General features: G+C 29.0%; 1 protein-coding gene across 22 annotated transcripts in view; it reads left to right on the forward strand.

Annotated features, from left to right (window-relative positions):
* Nucleotides 1-200: 200 nt before the first annotated feature.
* LOC147801033 (uncharacterized) overlaps nt 201-13,543 on the forward strand; it is a 14,958-nt gene continuing 1,615 nt past the window's right edge. The window contains exons 1-12 of one of the 22 annotated variants that reach the window (XM_087155642.1): nt 269-493; nt 3,408-3,425; nt 4,679-4,708; nt 4,995-5,009; nt 5,366-5,394; nt 6,670-6,700; nt 7,368-7,397; nt 8,029-8,058; nt 8,349-8,378; nt 8,656-8,685; nt 9,339-9,368; nt 10,304-10,333. In XM_087155642.1, the coding sequence (XP_087011768.1) occupies nt 427-493; nt 3,408-3,425; nt 4,679-4,708; nt 4,995-5,009; nt 5,366-5,394; nt 6,670-6,700; nt 7,368-7,397; nt 8,029-8,058; nt 8,349-8,378; nt 8,656-8,685; nt 9,339-9,368; nt 10,304-10,333 (370 nt within the window). In that variant the 5' untranslated portion in view covers nt 269-426. Of the gene's footprint in view, nt 494-3,407; nt 3,426-4,678; nt 4,709-4,994; nt 5,010-5,365; nt 5,396-6,669; nt 6,701-7,367; nt 7,398-8,028; nt 8,059-8,348; nt 8,379-8,655; nt 8,686-9,338; nt 9,369-10,303; nt 10,334-13,543 lie in introns of all 22 variants that reach the window. The other 21 variants (XM_087155644.1, XM_087155648.1, XM_087155655.1 and 18 more) reach the window with 21 other exon arrangements.

A 13,543-nucleotide genomic window follows, 5' to 3' on the forward strand; every position in this document is an offset into this window, starting at 1 on the left:
AATAATAATCGAATTAACTGGAGCACACAAGTTAAGGGGATAATTACCACTTAATTGTTTACCGTAAAACAGAAAAAGATGAAGCATAAGACAATCGTAATTGAAAAAAGGTCTATTTTTCTCTATGTTTTATATTTTGTAATGTGTGTAATAGTTTCGTGCATAGCGTTCGTGCGTGTGATACATTCATGTTAACTCTGTAAGATTCACAGACATTTGAAGACAATCAAAACTGATTGAACAATTTCTCAATTAGGAGTATTTGATAAAAGTGTGAACACCTGCACTAATCAAATGCATTAGAGAATGATATGTTGCAGTAAACACACATTTCTCACATAAACTTACTATCCAGTTTTAAGGGGAGTATTTAAACAAATTTATTCCTGTTCATTACCGGAAAGCCTGAATTGTTTTAATAGCGAAATGAATTCGTTAATTAAAATGTTTTTAATGATTTTTGTCATCGCTGTTTGCTTCATATCATGTAATGGTAAGTTTTTTTTGCTGGCTTTTTTCCCTAGATTGTTATCTAGTCAAGTTTTGCAAAAAATTAAATTTTTTCATTATTTACGTAAGTGGTGCACGCTGTTAATTTAAGCGTGCCATATGTTTTCCTTTCATCCTCAAGAGGGGGCCAATAGCCCCTTAATGCTAATTTTATTTTTTGTGTATCTCACCATAGCTCTAGATTTTTTTAAGAGAAAAGAAAAATATTCACACACAATTATGAAATTCGTTTTTCCAAATATACCTTCATACAAAAAATAACTTTTACGAAATATTTATTATTCGAAGATGATTCCTAGCAAAACAAAAATTTCAATATTTATTTATTATTTTTTATTATTCTATCTACTAATAGTAAAAAAAAATTTAACAGTAAGGTATACAGATTTTTACTTCATTTTAAAGATTGTAATTTTATAGCAAAATACAAAATTTAAGAGAAATCCGCCAAATACTTCAGGAAAAAACGAATTTTAAAGAAGTCAAATATTTAATATTCGACGATATTTGCTACCACTATTATAAATTCGTAGCTCTGGTGGCACCTTTGTAAAAGCAACTGTTGACTTTCGGAAGCATTTTAATAAAATAATCATTTAATTAAATGTTCCAAGTGATTTATACAAATAGAATTCATTCAAATTATTTGAATTAATTTGTTGATTTTTTTTTTCATAAAAAGGAGAAAAAAATACTTCAAGAATTTTGAAAAAGGAATAAGGCAATGCCCATGCTCTGAAATATCCATGTTAATTTTCGTGAATGCTCATTTTGAGCTGAGATCATCTTCATAAACAATTATTTCGAGGTGTGTCTAGTTTAAAAAAATCACCAATGATGCTTAAATAATATCTATTAGATAGGCAGTCATGATTTTAAGTGTTGGAAAATTGTTTTTACTTTTCGAATATAATTTTACTATCACCTAATTAAATGAAATAAAGTATTGTTAATTCAAATATTAAGCTTCAAAGCATAAATTTTAGAATAATTTCCAGCCAAAAGTGTGAGAAATTGGCAGCCATGAGTGTGAGTTATATTTGTAACTGCCGCTTTGTCAGGTCAAAGGGAAATATTTTAGTAAAAATAAAGTAATAATTATAATGAGAAGAACTTTCTTAAAATAAATCTACATCACTACCAATTTAAAGAGCAATTATCAAACTTATCCGTCTTCTAATTATTTCATATCCAATTATTGTTTTCTGGAAATATTTTTTAAACATTAAATATCAAAGTTAACAGTAAAACACAAAAGATGTTACTATTTTTTTTATCTCAACAAACATGCAAGCTTAAAACTAATCTAGTGTAGCAAAACTAGTGAACATGATTGTCTGTTACTTTCACTTGAATTCTAAAACATTTAATTTGCATAAATTTTTAGTACACTGGACTAGTGTATATTTTAATAAGGGGTGATGAATAAAATGAGTCTAATAAATTGTTATATTTTCCAAAAATAAACTACAAACGAATCAGTTTAGAATTTGTAGAAAATCTGGAATCACAGATTGTAGAAAAGTAACCTCAAAATGACATTGATACTTTCCATTTCGATCGTCTTTACTTTTCTATCATATAAACACTAGAATCATATTGTCTGGCAACTGTAACCTTAATATTTCACAAGTAATCTTTTAAAAAAATAATCATCAAACAGCTTTATATACATATATAAATATATCTGTTATAGCTTCCTTCGAAAATAATGGGTGCATCCAAGTGGTCAACTATTTTCATGCCTATCACATTATATCAACAATCACTCTTTTATATAAGGACATAATTCAGACGATTCAAGAAAGAAGATATTTAATAATTTTTTCAAATGGTAATTTTCGTTTGTTGACAACTTGAAACTTCTGGAAGCATTCAATGCATTAAATCGGAAGATATCAAGATGAAAGAATTAGCTTATAGCTTACATAGAGAGATTAAAATGAAAGTTAACAAAGTAAAAATGCTTAAGTAACTAATGGATGCTATACGTGTGCATAGAGAATGCGTGATGAAGAACATCACAGTCATCACCTCTTTTTTTCTGAGCAGATACTCACTACCCTGTTAGGGCAAAATTTTAATACGTGAAAAAGGCAACATTTTAAGAAAAAACGCCTGCTGTTTTTTTTCTTTTCTTTTTTTCTTTTTTTTCTTTTTTGTACTCAGTAGTTAGATGTTGAAACACAATTTCTTATTAGAGAAGCCATAAAGAGTTTTTTTTTTTTTAAAAAAAAGCAGCTTTTATTTTTTTAAAAGTTTTATATATTTTTTTTTAAGGAGTAAAAGGAGCATTCATGATGATAGGGAGGGGACTGCTAAATTATGACTAAGTAGTTATATACAATGTTTTGATAAAACCATAGAGTAATAAATAAAATTAAATTAAAGTTCTACTTGATCATATAGTTCAACTTGAACAAAAATACAGCTTCCATGATAAAATTTAAAATGCATAATACAGTATTTTTATATAATTTTTAAATTTCGTAAAATAGTTTGGCTATTTATTAAGGCATAAAAATTCTTAATTTTAGAAAATTGGCTGTAGAGGGTGCCTCAAAAGGTGACATCATAGTGCAAGGGGTTAATATGGTATTAATTCGTTTGTTTCCACTTTGACAAATATTTTCTGAAATTAAGGAGTAGTTGGAGGGTAAGCAGGAAAGAACACTGGCGGTAAATGGTTAAACTGAAGAAAAAAAGAAATATATTTTAAACTAAGTCCACTGGCTGACTTCGGTCATAATTTTAAATTACAGAAATAATAATGAGTGAATAATGCTAAGAATTTTAAATTTTTTGCATTATATAATTGATGGTTATTAATACATCTACTGTAAATATAGAATATCTTCAAAACAGAAAAGTGTCATATACATAAACTTGTTTTTCAGGTGATGGAAGATATAATGGTAAGTTTTGATTTTAAAAATCTTAATATTTTTCTCCAAAATATCGTTATTTATTTTATGAGTAAAAAAAATCGGATTTTTGCACATGGTGCCTAAAAATTTGCACAAAAAGTAATTCTAATAAAGCACATTCTGAAAATTCTAAATTTTTATTATTTCATTAAGTGCTTAGTATAGGGATATGAATAAGGAAAAGACATTTGGGTACAAAAACTCCACAGCATTGTTAGAACATACGCATTGTTGATATTTTTAAAAATCTTTTTGCATAAATGCAACTGAATCATATAGATACCGTGCTCATTTCAGATATCGATTTTGAAAAGTTTAAATGTTTGCGAACATATTGGTATAAACAGTATACTTTAAATAAAAACCTTTAGAGAAATTCAATCGGCGTAAAATCTCATGATGCGGGTCGTCCCTTGACTTATGGGGCTAGAGTGGAGAAAAACAACTTAAAAAAAGTTATTAAAATATATATACACATTATCTTATACAATACAATACCCTACAAAATGGAGGAGGCGCTTTTAGTTTTTGCTATTTTTTTGAATTGAAGAAAATGTTCAAATTGAGAAAAACTCAAGAAATACTTAGAGGAATATTTTGTAAATTTAGAAGTATTTATTTAGTTAAATGCTATTTTTCATACTTTGCTAACTTAAAGCTTTCTGAAGTTTGAGAGACCGAGAATAAATTACGAAAAAGAACAAGTATTTTTGAACACCCTATCCTAGAACATCAAGTAATAAGCTTGTGACTTTTATCGATTACTTTTGCTGTTATTTGAAATAACTGCATAAAATTTCGTTAATCTAGCTTAAATATTTTTGCAGATGTGAATATTTTTTACGGCCTTACTTTTATTTCTGATAAACTTTCGATAGAAAATGTATACCTTTTGTATCATCATTCTTCATTTTTAGACGAAGGTAATCAAGGGTACGGTAATCAAAATAGATAGCTGAAGATACAATTTTTACAAATAAAATACATTTAATACAATTTATTTGGTTGACAGAAAATATTTTTACGGTGTATAAATTCCTACACTCCTAAAGGCTTACAGATAGTCTTTTGACCAATGACATATATAAAAAATAAAAATTAAACAAGTATTATATATTAATATTAAACGTGTTGATACATTAAATATAGAATCCCTTAACTCTTACTTCTATTTTTAGGAAACTATTTAAACGAAATATACTCTTATAATTTTTTTCATTTTCATTTTTTCTTATTTTTAGACGGGGGTAATCAAGGATACAGGAATCAAGGTAGTCCGCTGAGTTTCTTTCAATACAACTCTTTGCATTAATAGAAAATGTTTTACAGTGTGTGAAATTTCTACATTCCTAGGGAGTTATTTATTTACTTTTGAGCAAATGGGACTTTATATAATTATATAATAAGGATAAAAACATACATTATATAATAATATTAGACGCTTTGAAATCTGATAAATTGAACCTCTCAATATGTCAATAAATATCCCTTTCCTCTACTTTAGATAGACTTTGATAAAATACATGCATTGTTTTCAATATCTTTCTTCATTTTCAGACGGAGGGAATCAAGGTAAACAGCTGAGTTTCTTTTAATACAATTTATTGGATTGGCAGAAAATATTTTTACATTGTATAAACTCTTGCATCCCTAAATTATTAATTTATATATATTAAGTAATGACATTATGGATAATTATTTAAATTACATAATCAATACCGTTTAAAACATACAAGTTTTATTTTCTACTAATATTACACGCAGTAATACCTAACATTTTGATTCCCTCAATGTAAATTTCCCTTCTTTCTCCTTTTAATAAACTATTGTTATGAATTCTTCAATATATCATTTTATTCATGAAATTATTAATGACTCTTGTTACAAAATATAATTGTTTACATTGACATTATTCTTTTTTTTTTCAGACGGACGTAATCAAGGTTACAGGAATCAAGGTAGACAACTAAGTTTCTTGTAATACAACTTAGTGGGCTAGCAAAAATGATTTTTATTGCGTAAAAACTCCTACGTTTCTAAATATTTATTTATCGCTCGTTGATGAATATAATTATATATAACTAACAAGGATGAAATCACAAAAACTTTAATTATCTATTACAGTATTAGACATGTTAAATCGAATCTCTCAATATAAATATCCCTTACTTCCATTTAGTAAGCAATTGATTAAAAATATATATTATCTTCATTATCATTGTCCTTTACCTTCAGACGGAAATAATCAGGGCCATAGGAATCAAGGTGGATAACTAAGTTTCTTTTGATACATTTTATTGATTAACGGAAAATATGTTTTTTGTGTATAAACTCTTACCCATTCCTAAAGGTTTACTTATTGTCTTTAGAGCTATGGCATTATATATAATTAATAAAGATTAAAAAGTAGAAATTTAATTATCTTTTTATTATAAGTAGACGAGTTAAAATTAGATAAATGGAATCCTTTACAATGAATGTCATGTACTTCTATTTTTAATAAACTATTGATAAACAATATGTATTATTTTCTTTATCGTTGTCCTTTAATTTCAAACGGAGATAATCTGGGCCACAGGAATAAAGGTAGTCAACTGAGTTTCTTTTAATACATCTTAATGATTTAAAATATTATGTTGATTGAATATTAACACCTACATTCGTAAAGGTTTTGTTTATTATCTTTTGGGTAATGATATTAAATTAAATTATAAGGATAAAAAAAATACATAATCTATTAACATTAGTCGTGTAAAAGTTTGATGTATTGAATCTCTCAATATCAGCAAATGTTCCTTACCTTTATTTTTGATAAACTTTGATATAAAATGAGTACCTTTTTCATTATTATTATTCCTTATTTTCAGGCAAAAGTAATCAAGAGTACAGTAATCAATTTGGGTAGCTGATAATACAATTTTTACAAATACAATACATTGATGCAATTTATTGGGTTGACAGAATTAATTTTAACTGCGTATAAACTTCCACATTCTTGAAAGTTTATTTGTTATCGTCTGAGCAATGGTATAAAAAATAAGGATTAAACAATTATTATCTATTAATATTAAACGCGCTAATGCTTGAAATATTGAATCTAAAAAATATACCTTACTTCTATTTTCTTATAAATTTGATATGAAATCATCATTATATTTTTTTATTCCTGAAATTATTTATCAGTTTTGTTATTAAATATCATTTTTTACATTCCCGTTATTCTTTTTTTTCTGACGGAAGTAATCAAGGTTACCGAAATCAAGGTAATTAGCTAAGTTTCTTTCAATACAACTCCTTGGGTTAACAGATAATATTTTTACAGTGTATAAAAATTCTGCATTTCTAGAGGTTTATTTATGGACCTTTGAGCAAAGGGACTTTTTATAATTAATAAGGATAAAAACGTACAGGATCTAATAATAATAGACTTGCAAAATGTGATATATTGAATCTTTCAATATGTGAATAAATATCCGTTTCTTATATTTTTGATAAACTTTGATAAAAAAAATTCTGTTTTTTCGTTATAATTGCTCTTTATTTTTTGACGGTGGGTATCAGGGGTACAGGAATCAAGGTAGACAGTTATAGTTCTGTTTCATACAATTTATTGGGTTGGTAGAAAATATTTTACAGTGTATAAACTCCTACATCCTAAGGAATAGTTATTATATTTTAAGGAAAGGTGTTTTGGACAATTAATTATGGTATATAAATATCAGGGATAAAAATATTCAAGTTTTATTATCTACTATATTTACAAATATATTATACACATAAATACCTGATATTTTGAATCCCTCTATATAAAAATCCCTTCTTTCTTTTTTTTTGATTAATTAATGCTATGAAATCATTATTCCAGAAATTATTTATACTTTTTGTTATAAAATACACTTTTTTGTATTACCTTTTTTCTTTTTTTTCCAGACAGACGAAATCAAGGTTACAGGGATCAAGGTAGATAACTGAGGCTCTTGCTATAAACATTATTGGATTAACAGGAAAGAAGATTTTACTATGTATAAACTTCTAACTTCCTAAAGATTTATTTATCGCTCTTTAACCCTTTCGCGCCGACTGTCACAAATACGTGACAGCAAAAAACCGTATCAATCAGGGTAAGAAGATAAAACTGGTAATCAAAGTATTTCTTTAGCAGTTTATTTGTAGGCGGAGTTATAAATTTTTGATTTATTTAATTCACCATTACTTTGTTCAAAATAAAACTATTTAGTTATACTTTGAATTAATATTGATTATATATATGCTTAAACTAACAATAATTAAAATAAAAGCAAAGTACGTCTGTCAAATTAGTAACGACTACATTTAAGTTACCGTTTTTTATTTAATTGCAACTTCATTCTGATTTTGTACGAATGCTTTTCTGAATCACCCGTCCCCAAGGGGTTAAGCAATGAAATTACACATAATTCACAAGGATTAGATCACAAAAATTTTAATTATATATTACATTATTAAACGTGTTAAATTGAATATCTCATTATTAATATCCCTTTTTCTATTTTTAATAAAGTATAAATTAAAAATATCCATTATTTTCATTATTGTTGTCTTTTACTTTCAGACGGATATAATCAAGGCCCCAGATATCGAGGTAGACAATTAAGTTTTTTTCAATGTATTTTATTGATTGGTAGAAAATATGTTTAATGTGCATAAAATCCTACATTCCGAAAGGTTTATTTATTGTCTTTTGAGCAATGACATTATATATAATTAATAAAAATTAAAACATACAAATTTAATTAACTTTATAGCATTTGACGTATTAAAATGAGATAAGTAGAATCTCTTAATATAAATGTGGTGTATTTCCATTTGTAATAAACTATTGATACGAAATGATATGACTATTGATACATTATCGTCGTTCTTTATTTTCAGACGGAGGTAATAAAGGCTACAGGAATCAAGGTAGACCACTCAGTTTCTTTAAATACATTTTATTGATTAACAGAAATTATGCTTATTGTGTATTAACCCCTACCTTCCTAAATGTTTATTGTCCTTTGATCAATGACATTATATATAATTGATAAGGATTAAAGCCTTCAAATTTAATTATCTTTATAGTATTGAAAGATTTAGTATAAATTGAATCTCTTTCTATCGATGTCATATAATTCTTTATCTAATAAACTATCAATAAGAAATAATATATTATCATCTTATCCTTAACCTTTATTTTCAGACGGAGATAATCAAAGCCGCATGAATCAAGGTAAGACTACTGAGTTTCTTTTAATGCATCTTACTGATTGACAGAAAATATGTTTATTGTATATAAACTCCTCGATTCCAAATGTTCATTTATTTTCTATTTAGCAATAAAATTAATACATAATCTATTAAGATTCGACATGCTAAAATTTGATATATTGAATCTCTCAAAATCAATAAATATTTTTTTAGCTTTATTTTTGATAAACTTTGATATAAAATGTGTACCTTTTTCATTATCATTATTTTTTATATTCAGACGAAGACAATAAAGAGTATAGTAATCAAGAGTACAGTAATCAAGGTGAATAGCTGATAATAGGTTTTTTTTACAAATGCAATATATTTAATACAATTCATAGGGTTTACAGAAAATATTTTTCCTGTGCTCTCCTACATTCCTAAAAGTTTATTTATTATCTTATGAGCCATGATATATTTAAAAAAAGGATTAAACAATTATTATTTACTAATATATTAGGCGTGTTAATACCTGAAATATTGAATCTCTCAATAAAAAAGGTTCCCTTACATCTATTTTTAATAAACTTTTGTCATGAAATCATGATTATATTATTTTATTCCTGAAATTATTTATCATTTTATTTATAAAGCATCATTTTTTACATTACGATAATTCCTTTTTTTTTTCAGGAGGGCGTAATCAAGGTTACAGAAATCAAGGTAGTCCGCTGAGTTTCTTTTTCGGTTAACAGATAATATTTTTACAGTGTATAAAAATCTTGCATTCCAAAAGGTTTATTTATTAAGCAATGGGATTTTATATAATTAATAAGGATAAGAACATACATTATCGATTAATATTAGACGTAGTAAAATTTTATACAGTGAATCTCTCAAGATATCAATAAATATCTCTTTCCTCCATTTCTGATGAACTGGAATAAAAAAATATGCAGTTTTTTTCCCATTATTGTTGCTCTTTATTTTCAGACGGAGGGAAACAGGGGTACAGAAATCAAAGAAGACAGCCGAGTTTCTTTAATTACAATTTATTGTATTACGGAAAATACTTTTGCAGAGTATAAACTCCTCAATCCTTAAAAGTTTAATTATTATCTCTTCAGCAAAGGCCTTATGAATAATTAATTATATTATATGATTAATAAGGATTAAAACATACAAGTTTTATTATCTACTAACATTACTCGTATTAATACTTGATATTTTGAATCCCTCTGTGTAAAAAACCTTCGTTCTTTTCATAGTAAACTATTGTGATGAAATCATCGTTATATCAATTTATTCCTAAAATTATTTATCATTTTTTCACTACCGTTATTCTTCCTTTTTTGACGGACGTAATCATTGTTACAGGAATCAAGGTAGACAACTGAATTTCTTTTAACACATGTTTTTGATCGGCAGAAAATATCTTTATTATGCATAAACTCCTAAACTTTTATTTATTGTCTTTTGAGCAATGACATTATATATATTTAATAAAGATTAAAACGAATTAATTTTCTTTATAATATTAGATGTGTTAAAATAATATAAATAGAATCTCTTAAGATAAATGTCATATACTTCAATTTTTAATAAACTATTGACAAGAAATGTGTATTATTTTCATTATCGTCCTCGTTTATTTTCAGTCGGGGCTAATCAAGGCAGCAGGAATCAAGGTAGACAACTCAGTTTCTTTTATTGCATTTTATTGATTGACAGAAAATATGTTTATTGTGTATCAACTCCTAAAAGTTTTATTCAATATTTTTTGAGTAATGACATTTCACATATTTAATAAAAAATAAAACGTACAAATTTTATTATCTTTATAGTACTTTAGGAGTTAATATTAGATAAATTGAATCTCCCAATATAAATATCCTATACATCCATTTTTAATAAACTTCTTCTTCTTCTTCATAAGCGCAACAGCCTTTCACAGGCCAAGGCTGACTCGCAGATTTTCCTCCATCTGGCCCTGTCCGGTGCGACGGCCCGCCATCTGTTGACTCCCAATAGCTTGAGGTCCTTTTCAACGTCGTCTATCCATCTTGTAGGTGGTCGTCCACTACGTCTCGTCCCTTCAATTGTGGAAAAAGTCACTTCTTTGGCAGGAACGGCATCAGAATTTCTGAAGAGGTGGCCCAGCCAACAAATGCGTGATGCTTTAATAGTTCACACAATGTCGGTCCCACCGAATTTGTCAAATTTTTTGTAAATTTCGTGGTTGTAAAGAATTCTCCTTACGTTATTCTCTTGAAGAGATCCAAAGATTTTCCTCAAAATGTTTCTTTCAAAAATTAGCAGTTTTTCCTCCTCTGTTTTTTTTAGGGTCCAGCACTCACTTCCATACGTAACTATAGGCCTGATTAAAGTTTTGTAGATGTTTAACTTTGTCTTCACACTGATGAGCTTGGATTTGAGTTGGTTTCTGAGGCCGTAGAAACTTCTCCAATGGCCTTTTCCAAAGCTATGTTAAATAGCAGGCAAGAAAGGGAATCACCTTATCTCAGGCCTTTTTCGGTGAAGAAAGGTTCAGAGAGACTTGACGAGATTTTTATTCTGCACAATACTCTTTTGAGTGTCATTCTTATGAGGCTGATTAACTTCTTTGGGATGTTAAACTCCAATATAGCCTCAAGCAGTTTTCCTCGGTTGATACTGTCGTAGGCAGCTTTAAAGTCAATAAATAAGTGGTATGTTTCAATGTTATACTCTTTGGTTTTCTCCAAGATCTGCCTGATAGTGTGCAATTGGTCAGTCGTTGTTTTTCCTTTCTGGAATCCGCACTGGTAATTTCCAATGATTCCTGAAGTGTAGGTCTCCAATCGCTTGCATAAAATAATGGAGAAGATCTTGTACGCAATATTTAGAAGGGTAATTCCCCTGTAGTTTCCACATTCGAGTTTATTACTTTTCTTGTATATAGAGCAAATAGATACTTCATCCCACTCAGTTGGCATTTGTTCCTTTGTCCATATACAACAAATTAAGCTATATATAGCTTTGTTTAGCTTCGTTTTGTAAATTTTAAAAAGTTCGGCTTTTAAGCCATCAGGTCCAGCGGATTTATTATTGTTTAGCCTCCTCAACACTATTTCCACGTCGTAAGGAGTAGGTGTATTATGTTCTACGGCTTCACCTTCAGTACTCATGGTTGGCAGCATGTTACAAGTGTTTAGATCTTCTTCTCTATCTCTCCCCATTAGTAAATCTACGAAGTGCTCACGCCAACGGGCTAGAACTTCATCCGGGTCTCGAGTAAGTTCTCCGTTTTTCATCTTACAGGTTATTGTTCTGGGGTTGAAGTCTGCTCTGACATTGTTTATCAGTTGGTAAAATTTTCTTGCTTCCTTTTGAGTTTTTAAGTTTTCAATGTCTTTATATACCTCTTCCATATATTCTCGTTTCTTCATCTTATGTATTCTTTTTTCTTCTCTTCGCAGTTCTTTATATGTTTCTTCTGCGCTCCTAGTGTAGCGTTTCTGGATCATGGATTTATACGCTTCATTCTTCTTTTTCGTAATGGCATTCTTCATCAAACAAAGAGGTGGTTTTCCTTCCTTGCATTTCTGGTATTGTTTTTTCAGACGCATTAATTATGGTTTGTTTAAGAGACTGCCACACAGTCTCCACAGTCTCAGTTTCGACACTCGATTCAATCTTGCTTTTTAGTTCTTTTCGGTACTCTTTTATTACCTCTGTCTTCCTTAGCTGCTCAATGTCAATCTTTTTGTCGTTATTATCTCTCCTTTTATGATAATATCTATTTACCTTGTGACGTATTTTTGAGGCTACCAAAAAGTGATCGGAGTCCACATTTGCACCGCGGTATGTCCGAACATCTTGAAGACTGCTTCTATGTCTTAAATCAATAAGCATGTGATCTATTTGATTTTGGGTTAATCCATCTGGGGATTTCCAAGTGGCTTTATGTATGTTTTTGTGTTTAAAAGTTGTACTCCCTATTACCATGTTTGTAGAAATGGCAAAGTTAATAAGTCGGATGCCATTTTTGCTTGTCTCTTCATGTAGGCTTTCATTTCCAGCAAATCTGTTCATGTTTGTATCGTGGCCAATCTTCGCGTTGAAGTCGCCATGAGCAGTTTCACATCATTTGAACAGCATTCACTTTGTGTCTTTTCAAGAAGGTCATAAAATCCATCCTTAACTTCATCCGCCTTGTCCTCCGTGGGGGCATGGGCACAAATAATTGAGATATTATGCGTTCTTCTTTTGATTCGTATTCTGCAAATTCTTTCATTCACTGGCTTAAATTCAATCACCTTGTCTGTGATTGTTTTGTTGACGGTGAAACCAGTTCCAAATTGGTGTAATCTGTCGTGGCAGCTATAGTAGATACTGTAATTTCGCTTGTCCATTACTCCACTTCCCGTCCACCTCATTTCCTGAACAGCCAGTACATCTAATTTGTACTCCAAGAAAACATCAGTTAGTTTTTTCACTGCACCTCCTTTGTATAATATTCTAACATTCCATGTTCCAAAAATCATGTCCGATTTCGTACTAACAGCATAACCAGGTCATTTTCGTGCATAACCAGGTCGTCCACGAAGTGCCGGTCCTGAAGTTTTTCTTTGAGTTTTCTGAATCGGTAGATTTTTTTTATGAGGCAAGGGGATTGGCCTTGCTCTCAACCCATTTAGTCGCCTTTTACGACACGCCGGGAATACGTTGGTGCAATTTTACCCCGGACACCACACGGGGGTTTTAATAAACTATTGATAAAAAATAGGTTTTTTTTTCGTTATTGTTAACGTATTTTCAGACGGAGATAGTCAATTAGCTAGCAATGTATTGTTGACTTATTGTTAACGTAATTTCAGATGGAGATAGTCGATTAGCTAACAAGTATTGTTAACTTA

Source organism: Parasteatoda tepidariorum, chromosome 12 (genome assembly GCF_982258835.1).
Source record: "Parasteatoda tepidariorum strain Cologne lab strain chromosome 12, Ptep-v5.0, whole genome shotgun sequence".
Taxonomy (NCBI): domain Eukaryota; kingdom Metazoa; phylum Arthropoda; class Arachnida; order Araneae; family Theridiidae; genus Parasteatoda; species Parasteatoda tepidariorum.